At 41.8% G+C, this 27822-nt stretch overlaps 2 protein-coding genes across 2 annotated transcripts; both read right to left on the bottom strand.

Moving 5' to 3' along the window:
• Window positions 1-2456: 2456 nt before the first annotated feature.
• On the bottom strand, window positions 2457-3119 carry LOC121762447 (putative pentatricopeptide repeat-containing protein At5g59900). Its single transcript, XM_042158359.1, has one exon. It carries the CDS (start codon window positions 3117-3119, stop codon window positions 2457-2459), a length of 663 nt encoding a protein of 220 aa, XP_042014293.1.
• Window positions 3120-23881: 20762 nt separating this feature from the next.
• LOC121762364 lies at window positions 23882-26045 on the bottom strand. The gene is made up of 3 exons (XM_042158261.1): window positions 25542-26045; window positions 24587-25450; window positions 23882-24133 (listed from the first exon to the last, which is right to left on the bottom strand). The coding sequence occupies exons 1-3, from the start codon at window positions 26043-26045 to the stop codon at window positions 23882-23884; spliced, it is 1620 nt and encodes a 539-aa protein (XP_042014195.1).
• Window positions 26046-27822: the final 1777 nt, after the last annotated feature.

Raw genomic sequence — 27822 nt, 5'->3', positions numbered from 1 at the left:
AAATTGCATTGTTATCTAAGTCATTGTCCTTCTGTAGAAGAGGTCAATCCGACTCACAATGCATCTTCTCTTTTGCCTTTTCACCTAATTTTTTATGCCTTTATAGCTTTCATTGATGACAATTCAGCTCTTCCCTCTTTCCATTGCTAGTCTTCTGTTCGATTGAACTAAGACATAGGAAAGATGCAGCCTTAATGAATTCGTCAACTATCATGTTATCTTCCTCCAATAGTAATTAAGCGAATATAATGCTTAAGGTTTCCAACTTTTCAGTAACAACCTTCATATAATCACTTCCTATTACATTTGGCGATGAACTGAGTGTAAAAACTATTTAAGTAACTGAATCAGAAGATTCATCAAAACTTTCTATCTCTTTTGGATGTTCCAATAGAATCTGGACAACGTCCTCATTGGATATTGCATTATCATCGGCATAAACCAAGACTTGTCTCACTACTTAAAAGAAAGTAGCTTGACCTTCTTCCTCAAAGAACTTATCGAGTACATGCATAAAATGCATTCTCAAACTTTCTTTGTGGAATTTTGTCGTGGAAATAGAGGACATGAATTGGTGAGTACAAACTTTAAGTTTTCAGCAATGAGAATCTTATCCATTTAATATTTCCAGTCTACATAATTTTGGCCTTCGAGTTTGATTTCATTAAGGTTCGCAGACATTATTAAGAATTTGGCTAAGAAGAAATAAAAATATTTATCACATACTATGCTTAATACATAATTGCAAACAACCACAAAACAATTTATGTATCTCGCAGCTGCCAAAACCAAAATAAGTACGCCTCTAGGGAGGTCATACAAATTCGGATTCCAACAATTTCCTGGTCACAATACCGACGGATAGTCCAGAGACCACTAAGGTGGCATGGCCGCCAAATATTGCCTAAGCATTTACCATAAATATTTGCATCTAGGAATTTCATTTCTGTTTTGATACTCCTTCTAGGGAAGGTCTACGCCACTAACAAAACTCCATAGCTATCTTATAAATATGTTTAAACATATAAACTTGCAATTTCACAGGATTATGGCTCCCACTAGGGTGGGTCGCGATAATATTAGAAACTCGCTTCTAGTTTAAACAATTTACTATTAAGAAGTCTAATCTTATGAACTTGCTATTTCGTAGGATTATTGCTCCCACTAAGGTGGGTCGCGATAATATTAGAAACTGCTTCATATATAGACCAATTTATGGAGACCATATACAACGCACTGTTGTAATTATCGCTTAGTCATTTTAAACATGGTTTTTGCATAATTATCACATAAGCAGAAAAGGCAGATAATCCACTTAAACCAGATTAACACCAAATAAACAGATAAGTCCATTTAATTCATGGTAATTAATCTCACTGGATAATTATTGGAATTAAATCATTAATCCCTTATCTTATCCAAAATAGGAATTTCAGATTTGTTAAAATTTATCTTGGATAATGGTTATCCAAATTAATTTAGGATTTATCTAGATAGAGTTGAATCTATCTAAATCCTCTTAGGATTATTCTAGATTTTACAGGGGTAAAATCAAATCCTAAAATTCAAGATAAAACTGACCTTATATTATCATTATCTAAATCTTACCAGGATATTTCAGGATAAAAACAAATTTCTCCAAATCCATAAGACGAAGATAAAACCCAATCATTCCAAGATTTAAAGAAATCTTAGATTATTTAGAATAAGAACCTAGAATATATCATATCGATTAGGATTTATTCTAGATAAAGTTAATTTTATCAAAATCCAATTAGATAAGGACTATCTTGTATTATCCAAATTTATCTAGGATATTTTCTAAATAGAAATAAATCTATTTATATCCATAAAATTAAGATAAACTAGAATTAATATTAATTAATTCAACTAGTATTTAACTAGATAGAACTAAATCTATCTTAAATCCAAAAGATAATTACAATACTGGATTAATAATTATCTAAATCTACTAAGATATATTCTAGATAGATATAAATCTATCAATATCTATAAGATATAGATACATTTAATTATCTAAATCTAATAGGATATTTTCTAAATAGAATTAATTCTATAAATATCCACAAGATAAAGATAAACATGGATTTTAATCATCCAAATCTACTAAGATATATTCTAGATAGATATAAATCTATCAATATCTACAAGATATGGATAAACTTAATTAATGTTTATCTTAGTCTATCTAGGATTTATTCACATAGAATTAAATCTATATAAATCCATAAAACAATAAAATTAATTGTTATCCAAATTTATCTAGGATTTCTCCATATATAATTAAATATATCTAAATCCATAGAATAAGGACAAAATCCAAATTTAATCCATAATTTAATTAAAAATTAAATTTTAGATAATCCACCTAAGATATATTCAAATATTATTCCAAAATCATATCTTGAATTAAATCCAAAGTTAGTTCCAAGAATTTAGGAAACCCTAACTGTTGACCAAACCTTGCATGGCTCGGCTGGACTCCAACTGAACTCGCAGCCGCTGCCGCTGCGTCGTCGCTGGTGCTGTTGCTGCTGCTGCTGCTGCTGCGCCGGAGAAATACCTTTAGCCGACATTTTAGTTAGGGTCTGTGAAGCTTCCTGAATTCGGCCCAACTTGCAGAAACCTCGAATGAGCATATTGTAACTCACTGTGCTACCATGGAAACCTTTGAGCATAGCCTTATGTAGCCGTTTAGCCTCCTCCATATTCCCTTCTCTGGTAAGATGATCAAGAAAGCATCCGTGTGTGATCTCATTTGGAAATATACCGCTAACCAACATTTCCTTAAACAGAACCTCTGCTTTCCTCACCAATCCTCCCTTACAAAGGCTATTAATCATCGCAGTGTATGTCACAACATTTGGGCCAAAGCCTACACTAATCATAAGATCCCAATGAGCCATAGCCATCGCAAGATCACCGGTCTTTCCATACTTGTCGATGAAACTAGTATAGATAAAATCATCAGGCCTTAGTCCACGGTCATGAATTTCCTTCAAACTTTTAATCACTAATGTCGAGTCTTTCTGATCAAGAATCCCATGAATAATTATAGCATAGCATACAAGATCCATGTTAATACCTCTTTCCTCCATCTCATCATGAGCATGTTGTGCGTCCTCCAGTCGTCCCTCCTTGCAATATGCATGCATCAGTTCAGAATAACAAAACTCGTTCAAATCATTTAGGGTGATGATGTGGCGAATTTTTTATGGGAATAAATGCAAGTAATAAACGATCACAACACGGAAAATTACGTGGTTCGATTTACTGAGGTAAATCTACGTCCACGGGAAGAAGAGAGGGCAAATTTGTATTGCTTGGTCTCGCTTACAGATTACAATACTGATTTGCTATAAGATTCAGGATCTAGAGAGCTTAACCCTGTCTATCTGATCTAAGTTCTATTTATACATTCGAACTAAGATCGTGGTTTGCAGCCCTGGTAGTGGGGTTGATAACTGCTTAATACCACTAAATAGATCGTGGGTGTAATGGAGGTCGTGGAGATCCTGCATGGGTCCACTATCTCCTTGTTCGGTCGAATACTGAGACCGAACTGCTGAACTTTGCCGATCAGCTTTTGCCGATCTGAGAGTTGAGCTCGATTGGTCGGCTTTTACCGAGCTATAGGCTATGACCGAACTCTTTGGTTGTGCCGAACTGATACTACCGAGCTATAGGCTGTGACCGAACTCTTTGGTTGTGCCGAACTGATACTCTTTCTTGGGTTTTGGGCTGATGGGCCGTCACTGCTATTGGGCTCGCAATTAGGGTTTAGTTGTTTAGTTCGTATCCCATCACCACCCCCCCCGAAAAGCGAAGTGAATCACTTCGGCGTTTTGGATAAGTGTAAGGGGGAGGCCGACGTCAGGGGACGTGCTCTGCACGTGTCTGCATTAAATGCGACAGCAAATCCGGCCAGAGAATCCAGAAAAAGTGGGATTTGAAACGGTGCGACGAATTTGAAAAATATTTCCTTTCTTCATCATTGGAACACTTTTGCGATTATTTCTTCTGCATTCTCTCTCTTTTTCGTAAAATTTTCTTCCGCTTCTTCAAGAATTTCTTCAGAGACTTTCGACCATCAAAGAGTAAGAATCATGTCTTCTTCTTCTGAAACTGTTTCTGAATCAGGTAGTGGTAGGAAGGGGGGTAAGGGGTCTTCTGGCCGGAAAAGGTCCGGGGAGAAGACGGTAGAATATTTCCACAGCATTTTGAGTAAGGATACTGTGATATCCTTACACGGAAAATATTTTCTTCCTGGGGGGTTAGTGGTGATTCCCGACGACATTCATAGGGCTAACTCGCCGCCGGAGGGTTATGCCACCGTTTACGAAGCCTGCTTAGAATGCGGGCTTCGTTTCCCTCTTCCCCCTGCCTTTGTAGAGCTTCTTGATTTTTTTCAACTTCCTTTAGGTCAGGTGACTCCAAATTCTTGGAGGCACTTATCGGCCTTTGCTGCCGAGCTGCGTAGACTAGAAAAGGATCTGTCTCTGAGGGCAATCCTTAATTTCTTTCAGTTTAAGAGAAAGGGATCCTGGTTTTACTTGATCCCTTTACAGCCCTTCAGAGCATTCTGTAAAACCAAATGGCCGAAGTGGCAAAATCGTTTCTTTTTTTACAATAGGACAGCGGCTCCGGACTTTTCCTGGAGAGGGCCGAAGTCCGTAATTCCTCATCCTCGGGTAGAACCGTTGGACGAGCTCGAGGGCGAGCTCAATAAGATTCCCATGATTAGGAAACAGTATTCGGAATCTGAGCTCGTCAAGGGTGACTTCGTGTTCGATTCCTCGTCTTCGGACGAAGAGACTGAGGGTGAGGATTTCTTTTTTATGCTTTACTGCTTTAGCGGTGAAAACTAACTTTGTTTTCTCGCTTTTTGGCAGTGAACATGCTAAGCAGGCTAGGTCACAAATCCTCCGAATCCAAGGAGCCGGAGAAACAGAGAGCCACCAGCTCGGCGTCTGATGCCGAGAAGAATCCGAAGAGGCAGAAGACCTCTTCGAGTCAGTCTTCGGATCCAAAAAAGCCGGAATCGACTTCGGCAAAGGGGAAGGCGAAGACTCAGAAACCCCCAAAAGCGCCACAGAGAGACATTGTCCTGGGGGGTTGTGGATCCGGAGCGGTTGCTGCCACTTCGGAACATATCTCTGAGCCCTTTTTATGGCCAAAGGACTTTGTGGAGGTGAATTTCCTTCTTGATTTTCTGGTTTTGCTTCTTTCCTATATTTTTTGTGGCCCCTCTGTTGACTTTTTTCCTTTTTCCATTTTCAGAGGAACAATATGCTCTGCAAGCTCGTCACAGTTGAACTCTCTAAAGCGTCCAGCGATTATGATGAGATGCAGAGGAATTTGAATGCTGCTCGTCACCAGGCCGAACAGGCTCGGGCAGACTTTGAGGAGGCAAGGGCCGCTAGGATCTCGGCTCAGGATGAAGCCCAGCGTGCCAAAAACCAGCTCATCATCCAGAGAGAGCAGTCGAAACAGAGGGAGGCTGCTGCCGTGGTTGCTCAGGGGGAGGCTCTCCGTGTTTACACGGAGAAACTCTTTTTGAGCAATCAATTTTCGGCCCTTATCGGCGATCTGCTGAAATTGATGACCGATAACGCTGAGCAGGAACCCGAAGTCGTTTTGCCGCTGTATGGCCGAGAGATTGCAGCGCGCCTCCAGAGTCTGCCGCTCCTTGAGGAGCTTGCGTCTTCATCGGTCCTGCTTTCTGCTGAACGAGTCCGTAATTGCCGTGCTGATCGTGACGAGAACATGGAGGCCATCTTTGCCTCCTTGGGGCCTGTTTCACCCGCTTCAATTTTCAAAGAGGGTGAGCAGGAAAATGAGGCCGGCCGGGAGACCGAGCAGGAGGATCAGCAGACCGGCGATGGGGGCGCCGAGCAGGAGGGAGGGAGTAGGGAGGCCGAGGCTGAGACCGAGGTAGACAAGGAGAAAGAAGCTGAAACCCACAGAGAAGCCGGAGACGAAACTGGCGGAGTATGATTTCGTCTCCCTTCTCTTAGTTTAGTTTCTTTCTATTTGTAAAATGGCCTTGAAGCCCTCCTTGTGTAAATTTTTTCTTTGAATGAAAAAATTCTCCTTTCTACACTCGTGTCTTCTTTATAGCTTTTCTTAATCTCTTTTACTCCTATTGTGGTTTACTGCCTGCTCGGTAAACTGAAATGCCGAACTGACATAGCTGCTTCGTATTCTTTACTCTAAGGAGCTGGAGGTACTTCACTGGAAGCGGCTATACTCTTCGGCTTTAAATGAAGCTGAGAAAAAAGCTATAGATGACCAGATGAAGTATGATGAACTCTTGGCTCGTTTAGTGGAGCTGGAGTCCAACAATAAGGACTTAGAGTCCATAAGGAGAGATCTAGAGGCCGAGCTGAATACTGCCATCGCTGAGAGGACTGCATATGAAGACTTCATCAGCGGGCGCGGGGGAATGACTATATCCGAAGTTCAGAATCAAGTTGATGAACTGTGGGAGAAGCTTCATGTACTCCGGAAGAACAATGTGCTGGAGAGCTCGGCTTGCCAACAAGTTGTGAAATCATTGCGGCGCTTGGCTTCTCTGAACGACATCATTCTTTCCCGGCGTCCCGCGATCGAGAGATTCCTTAGCCGTTTCCCGCTAACAGACGCACACGCTCCAACTCAAACCTCGGATCCACTTACTCAAACTTCTACTCCAAATCAGCACCGGACTCAGGAGCAACCGGAAACGTCAAGACAAGAACGTACTCCAAGTCAGCAACGGACTCAGGAGCAACCGGAAACGTCAAGACAAGAACCTACTCCAAGTCAGCAACGGACTCAGGAGCAACCGGAAACGTCAAGACAAGAACGCCCTGAAGTTCGTAGAGGAGTGGTGAATATGAGTGAGCAAGATCAGCGAATGCTTCGTGAAGAGACTCTTCGCCGCCGAGGTGCTAGAACTTCCCGGACTCAGAGAAGAGGCGGTAGGTCGATCAGAGCATCTCGTCCACCTACTGATTCTTCAACTGCTCGGAACGCCCGAACTCAGCATCATGAGGACTTTTTGGATAGGTGGCTCAACTTTAGCAACCGTAGACAGTAGAGTAGTCCTTTGTAATGGTGTAACGCATTCTCGTAGGGCAGCGGAATTGTATGCCCAACAAGACTTAGTAAATGAAATTTTTTCCTTTCGCTTCTATCACTGCGTATTTACAGTTCAGCGATTTTTTATTTCATTTATTGTACTCGTCCTCGGTCTTATGAAGTAAACTCTTCTTTGACCGGACTGAGTTAGTGTCCTTATTTAGCGAGTTTTATCGCTTGGATTGGACTTTCCCTGTACTCGTCCTCGGTCTTATGAAGTAAACTCTTCTTTGACCGGACTTAGTTAGTGTCCTTATTTGGCGAGTTTTATCGCTTGGATTGGACTTTCCCTGTACTCGTCCTCGGTCTTATGAAGTAAACTCTTCTTTGACCGGACTTAGTTAGTGTCCTTATTTGGCGAGTTTTATCGCTTGGATTGGACTTTCCCTAGTTAACCGGAGTGGTTTCCGGCTTATTGCAGTTCGTTTCAGACGAATTGCTTGTTTCTTAAGCTGAATTGTGGAATCTTGTATCTTCTTTAGAAGCTTGGACTCACAATTGTCTTTAATACATGATCCAAAAAAAGGGGATCAGCCTTTAAGGAACAATATACCTCAGTAACATTTATAAGAGACAAAACGCACATAACCCTAGGACCGAACTGGACACAAGAACAATAAAAATATGAAAGCACATAACCCTAGGACCGAACTAGACACAAGAACAATAAAAATAAGAAAGCACATAACCCTAGGACCGAACTAGACACAAGAACAATAAAAATAAGAAAGCACATAACCCTAGGACCGAACTAGACACAAGACTGACCGGACCTTGTCTCTTACAAATAGAACTTCTTGAGGTTGGAAATATGCCATGTTCGGGGTACTTGTTCTCCTGACATGTGGGTTAATTTATAAGACCCTTTTCCCAGGACTTCTGACACCCGATACGGACCTTCCCAGGTGGGTTCAAGTTTGCCCAGCTTTTCTGCTCGGCTTACTTCATTGTTTCTCAATACGAGATCTCCCACTTGAAACTGCAGCTTTTTCACCCTTTGGTTATAATACCGGGTTACTTGCTCCTTGTACTTGGTTTCTTTTATGAAGGCCAATTCTCTTCTTTCTTCGGCAAGATCTAGTTCGGCTCTCAGTCCGTCGTCATTCAGTTCTGTTGAGAAATTAAGAGTTCGGGGGCTGGGTATGCCGATCTCAACCGGAATTACGGCTTCAGTGTCGTACACTAGACTGTACGGAGTTTCACCGTTGGAGGTTTTTGGTGTAGTTCGGTAAGACCATAGGACTTGAGGAAGATTTTCTACCCATTGTCCTTTGGCTTGTTCTAACCGAGCTTTTAATCCTTTCACCAAAATACGGTTTGTTACTTCCGTTTGTCCGTTTGCTTGTGGGTGAGAGACCGAAGTGAACCGCTGTTGAATATTCAACTCTTGGCACCAATTCTTGAATGTTTTGTCAGTAAACTGAGTCCTATTATCCGAAATGAGGATATGGGGTATGCCAAATCGGCAAACTATGTTCTTCCAGACAAAATCTAATGCCTTTGAGCTCGTTATCGTAGCTAATGGTTCAGCCTCCACCCACTTTGTGAAGTAATCCACGGCAACGATCAAGAATTTCATTTGCCGGGGAGCTTGTGGTAGTGGTCCTACTATGTCTATGCCCCATTGCATAAAAGGCCAAGGGCTTTGCATAGCACATAGATCAGTCTGCGGCGTCCTTGGGATATTTGCATGGATTTGGCATTTCGTACATTTCTTAACTAGCTGTACTGCTTCTTGTACCAAAGTTGGCCAATAATATCCCCATCTCAGAACTTTTTTAGCTAATGCTCTAGCTCCGATGTGGCTACCGCAAGATCCTTCATGAACTTCTCTAAGGATGTAATCCGTCTCTTCTGGTCCTACACATCGCAATAACGGTTGAAGGTAGGACTTTCTATATAGGACTCCTTCATGAAGTTCATACCGAAGTGCTCGGCATGTGATTTTCCTTGCTTCTCTCTTATCCTCGGGCAGTTGTCCTTGATCTAGATACTTTAATATTGGCGTCATCCAGTTTGGTGAACTGGTTACTGAGTGTACTTCAGCTTCATCAATGCTTCTGTGCGGTAATTCCTCCACCTTTGAGCTCGGATATGAGGCCAACTTACTTAAAGTATCTGCTCGGCTATTTCCCGCTCTGGGAATGTGGATTATCCGAAAATAAGAGAAATTTCGGCTAATACTTTGCGCTTTGTCCAAGTATTTTTTCATCCTTTCACCACGGGCTTCACTTGTACCCAGCATGTGATTCACTATGACTTGTGAATCACAATGAATTTTGAGAGATTTGACAAGTAGATGTTGCGCTAACTGAAGTCCGGCAAGAAGGGCTTCGTATTCGGCTTCGTTATTAGTGGTTGGGAATAAGAACCGAAGTGAATAAGTTACTTCGTGTCCGTCGGGAGCGATAAGTAGAATACCAGCTCCACTTCCTGTCTTATTCGAAGCTCCATCCACGAATCCAATCCAACAGTCCGGCGGCTCTACTTCGGGTTTCTGGGGCTGTGTTAGTTCGTCATTGGTAGGATTTTTCTGTTCGGCAATAATAGGGATTGCCTGATCGAACTTTGCCTCTACAAGAAAATCTGTCAAGGCTTGTCCCTTGATGGCTTTCCGAGGTAGATATTCTATTGAATGTTCTCCCAACTCTATGGCCCACTTGGCAATTCTGCCTGATGCTTCTGGCTTAGTCAAAACTTGCCGAAGTGGAAGATCGGTTAAGACGCATACTTTGTGAGCATAGAAATATGGCCGCAGTCTCCTTGCTGCATTTACTAATGCCAGAGCAATTTTTTCCAGAGGTTGATACCTTGTTTCGGGACCTCTTAATGCTCGGCTTGTAAAGTAGATAGGACGCTGCTTTAGGCCTTCTTCTCGCACAAGCACCGCGCTAATGGTTTGATCTGATGCTGCTAAATATAAGAATATCACTTCGGCATCTGTTGGAGCAGAGAGAGTAGGAAGTTCGGTTAAATAACTTTTGAGTTCGTCAAAAGCCTTTTTCTGTTCGGCTCCCCACTCAAACTTTGGTGCCTTCTTCAAAACATTGAAGAACGGCATTTGCTTTTCGGCTGCTTGGGAAAGGAATCTATTCAGTGCGGCTAGACATCCAGTTAGCCTTTGCACATCATGTATGGACTTCGGCATTGCCATGTTCTGAACAACTTGAACCTTTAGGGGATTTGCCTTGAGTCCTTCCTTTGAAACCCAACAACCCAGAAATTTTCCCGAATCTACCAAAAAGGTACATTTTTGGGGATTGAGTTTGAGGTTGGCTTTTTTGAGCACGTCGAGAGTGGATTTGAGATTGTTTTCGTACTCCGAAGTGCTTCTGCTTTTAACAACTATGTCGTCAACATATACTTCAACCTCTTTTCCGATCAGGTGCCGAAATAGCTTATCTACCATCCTTTGATATGTGGCTCCGGCATTCTTTAAACCAAATGGCATCTTTTTATAAGCAAAAATACCGAAGTCAGTAATGAAAGCCGTTTTTGAAGCATCATTCTCATCCATTAAAACTTGGTGGTATCCTTTATACAAATCAAGAAAACAGAAAATTTCGAAGCCTATCAAAGCTTCTACTTTTTTATCTATGTTGGGAAGGGGGGTAGCAATCTTTAGGACAGTGCTTATTTAGATCTGTAAAATCTATGCACATCCGCCATCCTCCTTCTTTTTTCTTGATCATCACCGGATTGGCCACCCAAGAAGGATATTTTACTTCAAATAATACATCCGCTTTCAGTAATTGGCGGACTTCGTCATGGATGACTTGATTTCTTTCTGCCGCAAAGAGTCTTTGCTTCTGTTTTATAGGCCGGACTGAAGGATCAATATTTAACCGATGTGTAATTACCTCGGGAGACACTCCAGTCATGTCCAACGGAGACCACGCAAAGACATCTTTGTACTCTTTGAGGAGCTGGATGGTCTTTTCCCGGAGTAGAGGTGTTCCCGCGAAACCGATCTTGACCGTTCTGGATGGATCGTCTTCGTATAACTGAACTGGTCGTGAGTTCGGCTTCGGTGTGACTTCGTTCATTTCGCCTGCCTCTGACTCCGGCTGCTGTGATTGCTATGCTTGATGGTGCCGATCTGATTGTTCGGCACTTTTAAGCGCAATCTGCAGACATTCTTTTGCTCTCTTTTGATCACCTCGGATGACTGCTATCCCTCCTTTAGTGGGGATCTTGATTGTGAGGTGATAAGTAGAGCAAATGGCCCGAACTGTGTTGAGCCAGTCTCTTCCCAGTATAATGTTATACGGGGATCGAGCTTTTACCACAAAAAACTCGATCACCGTACTGGAGCTAGTAGGCGCTCTTCCTACCGTAATCGGAAGGCTGATAATACCTTCAGGGCGGGTGTCCTCCTGGGCGAAACTTTTCAGAGGAATTGGGGCCGGACTGAGCCGAGCTGGATCCACTTCCAGTTTATCAAAACATTCTTTAAAAAGAATGCTAACCGACGCTCCTGTATCCACAAACACTCTGTGGATCAGTTTGTTTGCCACTCCAGCTTGAATGACAATAGCGTCTTGATGAGGAGAAATGGCCGGGACGGGATCTGCATCTGAAAATGTAATTACTTCCTCCTTCCTCAGCCTTTTATGTGTTGGCTCCTCTCGATTGAAGCCTCTGCGCTCTGATTTTAGAGACGATTTAGTCTTCCCGGCTGGGAGAGCGTCAATAGTCTGGATCACTCCATCATATTGCGGCTCGTCATCGTCTTCGGGATCCTGTTGCCTTTTAGGATCCTGAGGAGCGCAGTTCGCACTTCTCTGTTTCTTATTCTTTTTCGGCGGCTTGCTTTGGTATTTTTTTAACGTCCCTGCTTTCACAAGAACATCAATATCTGCTGCCAAATTTCGGCACTCCTCGGTATCGTGACCGTGGTCTTGATGGAAGGAGCAATATTTATCCTGACTTCGGCGCGTGGCCGATTTCGTCATCGACTTTGGTTTTTCGAACATATCAGAATGCAGTTCGAAAATTTCCGCTCTCGACTTGTTCAATGGTACGAACTGAGCGGGTGGTTTCTCCGGATTGAGACGTGGTCCCAATCTGTCTTGTACCGGTGCCCTTTGAATTCTTTCAAAAGGAGTTCGGCGAGGATGTCCCTGATCGCTATGATCGGGCTTCCTCTTGTCTCCTCTGGAAGAGCTGTCTAAAGACCGTTTTCGACGGTCTGCCTCATCAGCACGAGAAAACTGGTCCGCAATGTCCCACATCTCTTGAGCTGTTTGCGGACTGCATTCAACGAGCTTTCTGTAGAGAGCTCCTGGCAGAATTCCATTTTGGAATGCCGAAATGACAAGTAGATCATTGAGATCATCTACTTGTAGGCATTCCTTGTGGAATCTTGTCATGAAGTCGCTAATCTTTTCATCGCGACCTTGACGTATAGAAAGCAGCTGAGCCGAAGTGATTCGGGTTTCCGCTTTCTGGAAGAACCTCCTATGAAAAGCATCCATTAGATCTCTGTAAGATCTAATGCTGCCTTGAGGGAGGCTATCAAACCACCTTCTTGCGTTCCCGATGAGCAGCTCGGGAAACAGCTTACACATATGAACCTCATTGAGACCTTGGTTCGCCATATTATACTGATAGCGTCCCAGGAAATCATGAGGATCCACTAACCCGTCATAAGTCACTGACGGAGTTCGGTAATTCTGTGGCAACGGAGTTCTGGTGATATCATCCGAAAATGGAGTCTTCAGCGCTCCATACATAGCGAATCCGACATCTCTACGGTACGGTGGAGATGGAGTTCTCCTGTGATTTCGGTAACAAGGAGGAGAAGGAACATATCGGTGGTGAGGATTCTTTCTCCTGGAAGATACGACACTACTGCGGTAGTGACTTTCATGTCTGGAGGGGGAGGGAGAATCCGCCGTTTTCTTCTCCGGCTTCTGGCTCTTTTGCAGGAATGTTAAGAACTCATCCTGCTTCTCAGCCAAGAACGACTTGACAGCCTCATTCAAAGCGAGCTGCTGGGGAGGCTCGGTGCGATGACTTTTTGAGTGGTTTGTTCTTTCACCGTGAGAACTGGAGGCAGATTTCTCCCGAGGCTGTTTTCCAGACCTACGGGCTGGACTAGCTTCCTAAGGTCATCACGGACGGAAGTATGGGTATTATGTGATCTGGTATGCATTTTTTGGTGGAAGAGGATCAAAAACTCGCTTTTATCACAGTTTTGGTTTTCTGTCGATTCCCACAGACGGCGCCAGTGATGATGTGGCGAATTTTTGATGGGAATAAATGCAAGTAATAAACGATCACAACACGGAAAATTACGTGGTTCGATTTACTGAGGTAAATCTACGTCCACGGGAAGAAGAGAGGGCAAATTTGTATTGCTTGGTCTCGCTTACAGATTACAATACTGATTTGCTATAAGATTCAGGATCTAGAGAGCTTAACCCTGTCTATCTGATCTAAGTTCTATTTATACATTCGAACTAAGATCGTGGTTTGCAGCCCTGGTAGTGGGGTTGATAACTGCTTAATACCACTAAATAGATCGTGGGTGTAATGGAGGTCGTGGAGATCCTGCATGGGTCCACTATCTCCTTGTTCGGTCGAATACTGAGACCGAACTGCTGAACTTTGCCGATCAGCTTTTGCCGATCTGAGAGTTGAGCTCGATTGGTCGGCTTTTACCGAGCTATAGGCTATGACCGAACTCTTTGGTTGTGCCGAACTGATACTACCGAGCTATAGGCTGTGACCGAACTCTTTGGTTGTGCCGAACTGATACTCTTTCTTGGGTTTTGGGCTGATGGGCCGTCACTGCTATTGGGCTCGCAATTAGGGTTTAGTTGTTTAGTTCGTATCCCATCAGGTGATCCATAAATTCTTTTTGTTCAGATACTCTACCTGTGGAACAAACCCCGTAGATCAGAGGCCTGTACGTAAATGAGTCTGGTGTAAGATCCTTCTTCAACATCTCATCGAACAGCTTGAAAGCTTTCGCTGTGTTGCCTACTTTACAATTTGCTTCTATCAGAACATTGTATGTTACCTCATTTGGAGCAACATTCATTTCCGACATTTTGCTGAACATTTTATATGCTTCATCCTTCATATTTGCATTACAAAGACCAAAATCATATCTTGAAATCATATCTTCTCCGGCGCAGCTGCTGTTGCTGCGTCGTCGCTGGTGCGACGTCGCCTTCGCAGTGGCTGCGACAACAGCTTTCTCCGAGCCCGGAAACTGCCCGAGAAGGGCTCCCACTCGAAAATCGGCGCTGCTGCCTGCGTGACCATCATCATCAACGTGCTGCTGCATCTCTGGCGCTGCTGCTGAGACGTCATCGCTGCTGCGAAGTCGACTTCACCGCCGCCTTGCTGCTGCGTTGCTGTCCGTCTGCTCTCGAGGACGCACCTGACGCTGCGTCGTCTCTATGTTGACAACGCTGCTGCGTCATCGCCCCGAGCCGGATCACCGGTGGTCTCCGCTGCCGTTCCTGTCGTATCTGCAGCCGCCGGCGATGCACATGTGCAATTGTGCAAACCACCGTCCTCGGCCACACAACGATCGAATTCTGATTTGATTCAAATCACGTACAATTGTGTACGAATTGATTCAACATGTATTAATTACCAAGTAATGATTACATTAATTAGTGATGTGTGTGGCGAATTAATTTCCAACGCATCCCAGCTATTCTCGACGGCGTGGCTTGCCAATTCGGCAACGTCATCGTATAACCATTCTTCGTTATTGTGATAAGATAAATAATCCACACGAACCAACAAAGAAACTCATACATTCAAGCAATTCACATAACATGAAATTAATCCACATAATCAGAGCCAAAAATTGGCTCTGATACCAATTGCTGGGGTTTGGTGCCCCTTGCACAGCGGAAGACATACATTCACAAATAAATCATACATATGGATCTATTTGACTGATTATGGGATTAACTGATTCACATGTAAAACATTGAATTGCATACAAGAACGTACAAAAATCATGCTTAAGGAATTAAAATCCTAATTCATGATATTCTACGGTTTAGGATTACCGATCTGATTCTCCAAAGAATCGACGATTGCTTGCGCCTTCTCCACGTAATGTTCTTCGTACTCAACCACGAATCTTCTAATCTGTATCCCGAACTCAGATAATGACCTTTGGGTGGGCAAAGCTTGTCATAATCGAAAAAGGCTTGACTAGAAAGAAGACAGAATATCAGTTTTCTCAAAAACCGATTTTTCGTCCACTCCCACTGGGGAGCACGAAAATTAAGAGTAAAATCACCACCTTTTTGTCTTCTATTTAGTCTCCTTTATATAGAGTTATGATGGGCCAGATTAGGGATCCATGGAGGTTGGACTTGGGCCAAACCTGTTGGACTTTTACTAATTAAATTGAGCCCCAATTTAATACAAGTCCAATAGAATATTATTATCATCCACTATAGAATAATAATATTGACTGCCCGTCCAATCCCAAATTACGAGTAATCCGGGCTTTACCTCTTTAATTTATTATTTCTCGTGTTTAAGATATAAATATCCATTAATTAATTTAAGTCTGCTATTTGACTTTAATTAATTAATATCTTTTTCCAAGAGTTTTCTAGTTCAAAATCTTTATTTATTATTCTGGAATAAATTCCAACCGGTCGGGTTTCTGAATAATAAAACCTTTTTCGAACACCTCTTGAGGATATTATCAAACTGGACTCACCCAGCACACGATTCATTGCAATAACAATACTAGCACCTCTAGACATTGATCACCACTACCCAAGATACCAGGATTCTTGGATTGTGACAAATCCGCACCATTTGATAAATCAAAGTAGTGCATAATCAATATCGTATGCTCAATGTTATGTCAACAATGATTAAGAAATAACAATCACCGAGACCTCGTCTTTCAGTAAATAGGAAGAAAGACTTATCTCAACTGTTAGATCCTTCAGTGCTATACCACACCAGTGTCGTTTATTTCCTAAGGTAAGGAAGCATGCAGACTGACACTGCAACCTTTCACGATAGGTAGCCAAAGCCTATCTAGGTTGTGAAATTCTATTTCTCTTCTACAAAGGACCGACTGAGTCACCTTCTGTGAACGTCGTTCACGACCAGTCTACTATGCAGAAGAATTAGACTTATTTGCTTCTTATACATTTAAATGTTTGAAAAACATCTTATAAATGCATAAGCAAACACCAATGCGATAAAATTATTTCTTCTCGTCTTGGGTTAAAAGTGGATTGTAGAGTTTATTGTATACAAGCAATTCTATCCTTGCAACATGCTCGAAATATGCTTTTCAGTATACTAATCCTAACACATCCCCCTCCCCCGTTTCTACTCTTTCTTCCCCCAAATCAGTGGGTGGAACTGTAGGTATGATAATTTGGGGTTCGGTTTGGGTGGATGGTACTATAGGTGTATATCCCGAGATTAGGGTTTCGGACGGGGATTTGGGGGTTTCTTTCTGGGCTGAGACCGCCTTGCATGGTGAAGTCTCTGTTAGGGTTGCAGGTCATGGAGGGATATTGATCGGGGCTAAACTTGAAGCGGCCTCCTCCTTATTGAGTTCTTCTGTGATTCGAGCGAACAAATCACTAGCCTTTTCCCTTGTACCGAATTTGTTCAGAAACTCCTTCATTATTTCTTCTGGGTCGGACTCGTCAACCGGTTGCTGGGCTGCAGTTGAGGGTGTAGTGGCAGAGGTTGTAGACGGAGCGGCGGATATTTTAGTTGCCGTCGCCCTTGTTCCTGGTTGCTCTGTTGTGGCTTGAGACGACGAAGTCGCCACCGCCTCTGAGGAGCGAATGGTGGCTTCTTCGCTGGCGGATTCTGCGGAGGTTTTGATGACGACTCATCGGCTGTGGACTTGACCGTTTGGGAATTTTTTCGTTGGGCCTTGTGTGGTTGTGGTGTGTTTTCCATGGTGGTTTGATCAGAGTTTGGTGATGGTGGATGGCAGTTTTGTCAGAAACTAACACAAAGAAGATATTGTGAGGGGGGAGTTAACAGAGAATGGGGAAGTTATTTTAGGAAAACAATCAAGACGAAAAAGAAAAGGAAAATAAGGAAATAGAAATCAGAAGGAAAAAAAGTAGAAGAGGGATGGTTGCATGCTGATGCAAGCAGACAACAACCGTACGCTTCCTCGCCCAGTTTTGAAAATCATTTCCCCCAATTTTCCTCTGAAAAATACTCCACTTGGTCAAGGGGATGCGAATCCAAAATATTTTTAATTTCAAAACTGCTTGCCCAACTGTGCTCGATGTTTCAAAAATATTTTTGGAAAATTCCATTTTTTTCTACTTTGTTTGGATTTTTTGAATTATATGAAATAAAACATATTCACAATAATTACAAAAAAGTATTCTAAGGATTACGCTGGGTCAGTCTCACCAATTAAAAATTTCATAACAATCTACCTGACCCAGTAGATTCCAAAAGGGGATGCGAATCCAAAATATTTTAATATGGATGTCGATTGGAAAATTTTATTTTATGAAATTTATTTGTTCCTATGTTATTGATGTGAAATAAATTGTCGTGAGTGATGTGGAATGAAGTGTCATATTTTTTTTTCCAAAGTGGGGAAATAATTAAATGAGATCATGCATATTGTTCTAGCTATTTTAGTGGTAATTTTCGGCCCCCCTTCAATTATTAGAAATTATATTCTCTTTCTTGGATTTAATTAATTGTTTTGGGATATTTATCCAAATTAAATCCAAATCAAATTATCCCTAATTTGTGCTACATGGAATTCGAACCCTAAGCCTATTCTTGAGAGATTTCGAAAAATCCCATATTTAAGTAGGAGGATGAATTTTTTTTGATTTAATTGGTACTTTATTTATTTTCTCCCTTGAATTAAAATCTAATTAAATCTCTCCATATCCTATTTTAATTAGGATTTGACTCTTTCCTTTTGAATACCCATAATTTTCGCCCCTTATATTTATAATTTATTTTGTGGGATTAATTAATTTGTTACCTATTTTGTGGGAGTCTTTTCCAACAAAAAAAATTACCAAATTTAAATCCTATTTTTTTTAATTTGAGGATTTAAATATTTCCTTTGACTACACCTCACACTACACGCCTATTTTTCCTATTTCTATTAATTGTGGAGCTTATTCATTGACCTCTATTTTATTCTTCCACAATTTAATTATTTTATTTAAGTATGGGAATAATTATTGAATAAATAAAGGAACCCTAACCCTAATCTCACAAAACACACGCCTCCCTCCCTTCTCCCTCTCTCCCACACGTTTTCTCCCCTCTCCCAAAGTACTCCAAGTCAATTCTTCACAAATTCTTCATCTTTGCTTCGATTTGGAGTTGGAAACTCAAGATCCGTAGAGGAATCGCACCACTTGTCGTTTCTACCGATTATTTTTGCAAGAGAAAGGTATACTTGAATCATCTTTCTCATCCTTACCATTGAATCCATGTTTCTTGATCCCCTCATGCATATAGTGAGTGTAGAAATCGTAGATCGAAAATTTAATCGGTGGGGATTGATGTGTTGTGTGAGGAAATTTGTGGATGTACGTTTGTGAATGTGTATGTGTGAAGTTTGGATGATTCATTGGTAAATGATGTGTGAATATATGAGAACATGAGTGCGAGAGATTTTTGAAGCATGATTATGTATTGGAAGCATGAATAAATGTGATTGGATGAATGATGAATAAACCATAATTTCGAAATTGTGAAGCATGAAAACTGTGGTTTCGGACAGTGGATTCCGACGTGTGTTTGACTAGCCAAACGATCGAATTTTGAGACGACGTTTAAACTGAGTAAACTTCAAGGTGTTTTCTGTTTTGTGTATGAATTTCAGCCCCTTTTGACGAAATATGAAATTTTAATAAATTTTTGAAGTTGACTGCGCAATTCTGCCAGAAACTTGTATTCTCGCCCAGAAAGTTTCGTTTTCTATTTGACCAACCAAATGGCCTCCTTTTGATGTGAATTTTTTTACTAGATGAAATTTGAAGTGTCTTATAAGGGTGGTTTAAGTTGTTATCTCATGCCACGATGTTTTGTTTATGAGATTGTTGCCTGATGCCTAGTTCGTCCGAGCTTGCTCTGTTAGGCTATATGGCTGTGTTGTGAAACGAATTCGGGTCTGAGTAGGGCCGCAAACTTATCACGCTCAACCAAAGAAAGTGAGGTATGTTTCAAGTTGTTGAAAGAATGTGAGATCGATGTATAAAATTGAGGAGGATATGATGAGGATGTTTTGGCAAGTGTACGCATGTGAATAAACGTTATGTGTGAAAATGATACTGTGATGATATGATTATGTGGAACATGAGCATGATTGGCAAGATGATTTAAGCACGTGTTGTATGTGCGAATATGATATTGTTATGGTATGATTATGAGGGACATGAGCAAGATTGGTATGATGACCTAAGTATGTGTTATATGTGTGAAAGTACTACGACTTGTGAACATAGGATGATGGAGTGTTGCTCCGTTAGGCTATATGACTGTGTTGTGAAACGAATTTGGGTCTGAGTAGGGCCGCAAACCCTATCAGGCTGTGTACACCGGTGGGATCGTGAGCCGTCCTTGCTAGTCGGCCGGTCTCGTGGGCGAATAGTATGGCCACACTTTCGTCGCACCGTGGAATGATGATTGTGATTGATGGATTATTGAGAAAATGGGGAGATTGTTTGACTGACCAGTCTATGAAATATTTTTTTGTTCTCGTGATATTTCCGCTGCTATACTTTTTTTTATCTATGCCCCAAGACTTCTTTACTTCGTACTATTTTTGGCATGTCAAATCCTTTTAGACGTTAATCCGATGTTTACTTCGTTACTCTAAAATGGGTTTTCGTAAAGTAAAACAATTGTTCTTTTGGAGGTTAATTGGATTTTGATATTTATTTTTCCCCGCCGCTTCCTTTGAAAAATCGTTTGCTATAAGTCTTTGCACTAATTGATAATGAATTTATGACATTAAGTTTCTTTAAGCTAAAAACTCGTTGTTTAACTTTTAATGAACTAAAATATTATTCTTTTAAGCTATTTGGGTCTTTCATATGAACTGTCGTCCTTTAAATGTTGTCCTTTATTGCTTTCCCGTGGTCACGACCTCCTCGTTTTATTATCCCTAGTATGGGCGGTCGTGACAAAAACCTAGCAACCTGACGAGTTAGGCAATAGTGGAGAGTATACATAGTGATATTTCTTCCACCACACACATCTCTTAACTGTCCCTAAATACCGTGACCTTGTGACCATTAACAAGAAACGAGATAGAGTTAGGAGTGACTCCCTGAATTTCCATGGCTCAATTCGCTCGGAGGCTAACGGTTGTGTAGGGTCCGATCCAATTGGACTTTAGCTTCCAGGGCATCAGTTTGAGCCTTGATTGGAATAAAAGCACTTTCTGGCCAACTTGCAGTTCCTTGACCCGGAGGTTTTTGTCGTGCCATAATTTGGTTCCTCCAGCTCTTGGAGTTGCAGTTTCCTCTCCTTCTCGCATGCCTGGGGCTTCATATTCATCTCCTTTACTGCCCAGTAGGCTTTATGTTCAACTCCGACGGGGAGGTGGCACATTTTGCCAAAAATAATCCTGTAGGGAAACATTCCAATTGGAGTTTTGAATGCAGTTCGATAGACCCATAAAGAATCGTCTAGCTGTTTACTCCAATCCTTCCTTGATGGATTCACTGTTTTCTCCATAATAGCCTTGATTTCTCTCTTCGAGATTTCTGCCTGACCATTTGCCTGGGGGTGCTAAGGAGTAGACAACCGATGGTGAACACCATATTTCCTCATTAAAGCTTCTATCGTCCGGTTACAAAAATGAGTCCATCGCTCTGGGCACACCATATCAGTTGAATATATTGGCCTTCAGAAAATTTTCTACTTCTTTTGACTAATAAGAACTTGTAGCCTTGGCCTCTATCCATTTGGTCACATAGTCCACCGCAACCAGTATATAGGTATTCCCATATGACGACGGGAAAGGACCCATGAAATCCATCCCCCAAACATTGAAAATCTCACAGATAGTTATGGGAACCTGCGGCATTTCATCCCTCGCATAAATTCCCCCGGTCTATTGGCATTTAGCGCAACTTCGGCAAAATTCAAAAGCATCTTTATTCAACATGGGCCAGTAAAACCCGCTATCTAAAACTTTTCGAGATGTCTTTCTTAGTCCAAAGTTACCGCCACATGTCAGTGTGTGGCAATGACTAAAGATATCTTTTTGCCCCCACTCGGGATGCATCTCCTAATTACCTGATCTGAACCCATCCTCCAGAAATAATACCTGGCTTCACTCTTAAATTTCATCCTCTGGGCCCGGGAAATATCTGAAGTACTAGGCAACTCTCCCATGACCAAATAATTTGCTAGGTCCGCAAACCAAGGTTCTGCATTCAGCTTATACTTTCCTTTGTCCGAATCCCCTGGGCCGGTTAAAGCTAACAGTGCTGCCCAATTGATAGGCCTAGGAGATTCCATCACGTAGTACAGATGTTCCTCTGGGAACGCATCTGGTATGTCTTCTTCATTATCTCCCTGTAGTATCTTACTGAGGCGATCAACCACCTTGTTCTCAGTGCCTTTCTTGTCTCTGACCTCCCAATCGAAATCTTGAAGTAGCAAGACCCAGCGGATTAATCTCGGCTTAGACTCTTTCTTAGCTAAAAGATATTTGATAACGGCATGATATGTGAATACAATCACCCTCGACCCTAACAGATATGGTCGGAACTTCTCGAATGAATAAACAACAACTAGCATTTCTTTCTCCGCAGTGTCAAAATTCTTTTGGCCTGGTTGAGAGTCTTCGAGGCATAGAAAATTACATAGCTTTTCCCATCAATCATTTGACCTAGCACTACTCCAACCGTGAAGTCACTCGCGTTGCACATCACCTCGAATGGGTGATTCCAGTCTAGAGCTCTGATGATTGGGGCCGATACAAGCTTGTATTTTAAAAGTTGGAAAGCTCCTTGACATGCTTCATCGAAGATGAAATCTATATCGTTCTGCAGGAGACGAGTAAGCGGTTGTGCAATCTTCGTGAAATCTCTAATAAACCTCCGGTAAAAACCTGCGTGGCCCAAGAAACCTCTTACTTCCCGCTGATTTGTAGGGTAAAGTAGCTTCAAGAATACTTTCACCTTTGCCTTGTCCACTTGGATACCTCTCTCCGATACAACATGGCCTAGGACAATGCCTTCAGGAACCATGATGTGGCACTTCTCAAAGTTGAGGACGTGGTTCATTTTCTGACACCTTCTTAACACGACTCAAATGAATCCCCATAGACAGTGAAATCGTCCATGAAGATTTCTACGCACTCCTATAGTAGGTCGGGAAAAATGTTCATCGTGCATCTATGGAAGGTTCCAAGTGGATTACAGAGTCCAAAGGGCATTCGCCGATAAGCATACGTGCCGAACGGACACGTGAAAGTGGTCTTGTCCTGATCTTCATGATTCACATAAATCTGGAAATAGCAATGTAACCATCAAGAAAACAAAAGTATTGTTTCCCAGCTAATCTTTCCAGCATTTGGTCAATGAAAGGCAGGGGAAATGGTCTTTCCAAGTGGCAATGTTCAACTTTCTGTAATCGATGCACATTCGCAATCTTGTGACTAATCTTGTGGGTACTAGCTCGTTCTTCTTATTTTTCACCACTTGTATTCCAGATTTCTTCGGTACCATGTGTACCGGACTACCTTCGGAGCATTTCCAATAATTTTCCCTCCTGCTCCAGGGTCAAGTTGTTGTTGATGATAACATGGAATGTTTTCATGCTCCTCCAAGTAAGCATACTTCAGAGCTGGTCGAAGTGTCTTCAACTCCTTCTTCGGTGGACTATCCTCCTGGGGCAGTGGATTCTTTTCTATCTCCTTGGTGGCCAAATCCTCTTGGTCTGGCAGTTTCTCCACACTGGCTAAATAGGCAGATCCCCTTGACCTGGCAGACTTCAGATTCTTACAAAACTCCACGATTGCCTCTGCTAACTCCTCATCTGTCAACTCTTGAGTGTTAATTTCCTCACACCGTCCTTCTACTTTATTATGAATGGAGTGACTCATTTCTAAATTATAAATTTGTTCCTACATGAGTTCAGTCTCAAGATATTACTGGACCAAGGGGTTAATAATATCCACGGCATGAAGATTTTCCATATCCAAAGGTTTTCTCATAGCCTCATCAATGTTAAAAGTGAATTTGTCCCCATGATAGTCCAGAAAAATTGTTTCATCGGAAACATCAATTACAGTCTTTACTGTGCGTAGGAATGGTCTACCTAAAAGCACTCCGCTAGACTCAGCAGACTCATGTTCACTCATCTTAATCACATGGAAATCAATAGGATATAAGAAATCATGCACCTTAACTATCACATTTTCTAGCACACCTTCTGGGCTTATGTATGACCTATCGACCAATTGGATCACTACTTTCGTATCCACTAACTTTACTCCAACCGATTTCTTGTACAGCGAGAGAGGTAAAACATTTATGGAGGCACCCAGGTCACACATGGCATGCTCCACATTTATGTTACCAATTGAAATAGGTAGAGTAAACATACCTGGGTAAGTCCTTTTTTACGGCAGCCTCCTCCTCTATATCACTGCTGAAATATTCTCCCCGATCACAATTTTCCCATCTGACTTGGTTTTACCCGCAATGAACTCCTTGATAAACTTACTGAAGAGAGGTAATTTCAGACCCTGTAGAAATCACAGGTTGATTTCCAGCTTACCAAAAATTTCCATGAAATTCACTGGATCATCTTTCCTTTTTCTAGCTTCCCTACGGTAGGGAAATGGCTTAACTGCCCTGTTGGATTCTCCCTTGGAAAACTCTCCAGTTTCTTTCCTTACTTCTTCATTTTCCACTTCAGTTCTTGGGCTTAAGAAGGACGGATCATCCCCTGTTCCGGCTTCCCCTTTTTCATTATCTTCCTTCTGCTGGACTGTGTCCTCTATTTCCTAGTTTACCACAGTCGGCCCTAATTCATCAATCTTCATTGTTTGACCCTTATATTCTCATCCCGATCTCAGGGTGATTTGACTGATGTTTGCTCTGTCCTAAGGTTTTATAGAAGCAGGAATTCTTCATTCGTTCCCTCGCATCTCATTCAACGAAATGGCAATTTGCGACATTTGTTTGGCTAGCATATCCATTGCGACCTTCGGTTCTTGCTGAGCGTCTTGCAGCTTGTGGACTAAGTCATTATTGGCCTGCATGTTACTCTGAAATTGCTACTGCAAGCTGAGTAAATCGCTTACCACATCATCTACATGCCTTCATTGTTTGGGGTATGGCTTACTTGAATTTGATCCCTGGTTCGGGTGGAAATTCCCCTGTTGCCCCTTATTTGCATTATAGTTGGCACTCGGTCCTTGGTTTCCTTGGAAATTCCTCTGTTATCCCTGATTTACATTATGTCCGGGTGGGACATAGTTACTTGAGGGTTGGTTCTGATTCCTGTTGACCCAGTTAGATTGGTTTCCTTGATTCCTATTTCCCCAGTCGTTCTGTCCTTCCTGATTCCTGTTGGACCAGTTTTGCTGGAAATTCTGTCCTTCCTGATTCCTGCCAGACCAATTAGATTGATAATTTTGCCCCTCCTGATTCTTATTAGGCCAGTTAGATTGCCCTTCGGGTGGATTTGTAGTCTGCGGTTCAGGAGGTGGATTCTGGTTTCGATCAGCCCATCTGAAACATGGATTATCTCTCCATGGAGCATCCTTGATCTTCCAAGGGTGCCAATTACTGTTCTGGTTATTTTGGTTCCAGTTACCCACTGCACTCACTTGGGCTTGACATTCCATCTCTCCTTGTGGACCATAATTCTGACATCCCTCCTTTGGACTTGGTAATTGCTTGTCTTTTTCTACAGGGGCCGGCGCATTGTTCTTTCCTATAGCACTCACAATCGCCTTCTCCAATTTGTCCAGCCTAGCGTCCATCCTATCCTCAGTTTGCACCGTCACTGCATCCACACTTCCCCTTCTAAGAATAGTACGAGGGGAATCATACGCTTTCTTGGCTCCAATAAGACTTTCTAAGACATCCTTGGCTTCACTCACACGCCTCCTAGCAAAATCTCCTCCGCTTGATGTGTTTACAAGATCCTTGCACTCTGGAGTCAGCCCACCGTAAAATATGTTGTATACCTCTGCTTCAGCCATACGGTTATTTGGGCATGAGTCTAGCAATCCCTTGAAGCGCGCCCAATATTGGCTAAGGGTCTCATCGTAGTCTTGCCTAGCCCCCTGGATCTCTTTTTTAATTGCATTGGTCTTGGTGGAAGGGAAAAAGTAGTCTAAGAACATCATTCGGAAATCCGCCATGGATGGAGTTTGGTGGAAGCCTTAGTAGCCACGTGTTTACCTCCCCCCTTAGAGCGAAAGGAAGAGCACGCAACCTATAATCTTCTTCAATTGACCTAGGGGGTCTCTTCTGGATTCCGCAGAGTTTGCAAAATTCATGCAGAAACTCATATGGACACTCAGTCGGTCTCCCATAATAGTGTGGCATCACCGATAAGACATTTTTCTTGACTTCAATCGCAAGCTGTGCTGGCGTGACCACTATTGCCTGGGCTGGCTCACCATTGAGGTGGGCATTCAGTGATCCTATCTCAATATCGTTATCCACTATCTCTGCCATAACTTCTGGCTGCTTCTCTTCAAACTCCGGAGGTAATTCCGATTCTAGTTTAACAGGTGAGGCTGGCTCTGCCTTATTTTCTGAACTCGAAGGTGTTGGGTTTGCCGTGGTTAATCCGGACCTGGTAGTAACAGGGGTGGTTATCTCCTTGGCCCGCCAACTAGTCTGCGTATCCCTACAATTAGATGTATCGTTCCAGTAACCGAACCTCGAGCCTCTACTCATAAACTGAAAATGAAAAAGAAGAAAATAAAAACAGATCAAAAACTATATACACCAAATCAATCTAAACACAAACATAAAATACACCATCCTGTTTGGTTTAGTATACTGAAAAGCATGTTTCGAGCGAGTTCGCATGAATAGAATCTTGCTTGTGTACGGAAAAATTCTACAATCCACTTTTGACCCGATTCAGTATTATTCGAGCATTTCGCACGAATAGAATCAGTATATTATCACATTGTGTTTGCTTGTGCGTTTATAAGATGTTTTATAAACATTTAAATGCATAAGAAGTAAACAAAGCCTAAGTCTTTTGCTTAGTAGACTGGTTGTGGGCGTTGTCCACTTTAAGGTAACTACAGTCGGTTCTATGCAATGCTTTGCAAAATAAAAAGAAGAATTTCACAACCTAGATAGGCTTTGGCTACCTATCGTGAAAGGTTGCAATGTCAGTCCGATTATTTCTAAGCCTTATTGAAATAAGATGACGTTGGTGTGGTATAGCACTGAATGGATCTAACAACAAGACGAGTCTTTATGCTATCTACTGAAAGACGAGGTCTTGATGATTAATTTCTTAATCTACATACGTTAGCATTGAGCATACGACATTGAGTATCTACTACTTTGACTTACCAAAGGTGCGGGTTTTCGTCACCCAACGATCCAGGTATATTGGGTAGTGGTGATCATTATCTAGTGGTGCTAGGATTGTTATTATGTTGAATCGTGCACGAGGAGAGTCTCGTTTGATAATGTGCTCAAGAGGAGCTTGAACAAGGTTTTATTATTCGGAAACTGGCCAGTTGGAGTTTTATTACTCTATGAATAATAAATAAGTGTTTCTTGCTAAGTCTACTCTTGGAATTAATAAGATGTTAATTAATTAAGTCCATAGCAGACTTTAATTAATTAATGGACATTTATATCTTAAGCGCGGTAAATAAATAATAAATAAAATGGAAACCCGGATTACTTATAATTTCGGATTTGGATGGGGAGTTCAATATTACGTCTGTAGTGGCTGCTCGTAATATTCCAATATAAGCTTGTATTAAATTGTGGGTCCAATTTAATTAGTAAAAGGCTAATTGGGGAGCCCGTATCCAAAACCTTCCATAGATCCCTGACTGGGCACAATATGTAACTATTATAAATAGGAGAGTAAAGGAGACAGAAAACATAATTTTTTATGAAAATTTTCGCCCACTCTAATTATTAAGAGGGGGACGATTTTTTCATTGAATTTCTCCTCCGTGAGATCTTCAGCTCCACCTCCGTGAGAAAGTTCTGTCTTCTTTATTCGAGTCCTAGTGTTTCGATAAGATCAGCTCACATTGATTTCGGAATACAGTTCGGGACACCAGTCAGAAGATCCGTGGTCTAGTAATGAAGATCATCGTGAAGAAGGCGCGAGCTATCGACGATTCTTTGGAGAATCAACGAGGTAAATTGGCTAACTCCGTAGAATTCATGTTTAGGATTTATATTCTATGAGCATGAATTATTTGCGTCCTAGCATGCAATTTTGTGTTAACATGTGAATTGATTAATCCCGTAATCTGTCAAATAGATCCTACGTCTGATTTATTTGTTTGTACAAGTCTTCCGCTGTGCAAGGGGCTCCAAACCCCAACAATTGGTATCAGAGCCAATTTTTTGGCTCTGATTATGTGGATTAATTTCATGTTATGTGAATTGCACGAACGTATCTGTTTTTCGTTGCTTGTTATATGATTTATAATATGCATAGTTCGAAAAGCTAGAATATTTTCGT

This window comes from Salvia splendens, chromosome 1, assembly GCF_004379255.2.
Source record: "Salvia splendens isolate huo1 chromosome 1, SspV2, whole genome shotgun sequence".
NCBI lineage: Eukaryota > Viridiplantae > Streptophyta > Magnoliopsida > Lamiales > Lamiaceae > Salvia > Salvia splendens.
This window is presented reverse-complemented; position numbering and strand designations above follow the sequence as displayed.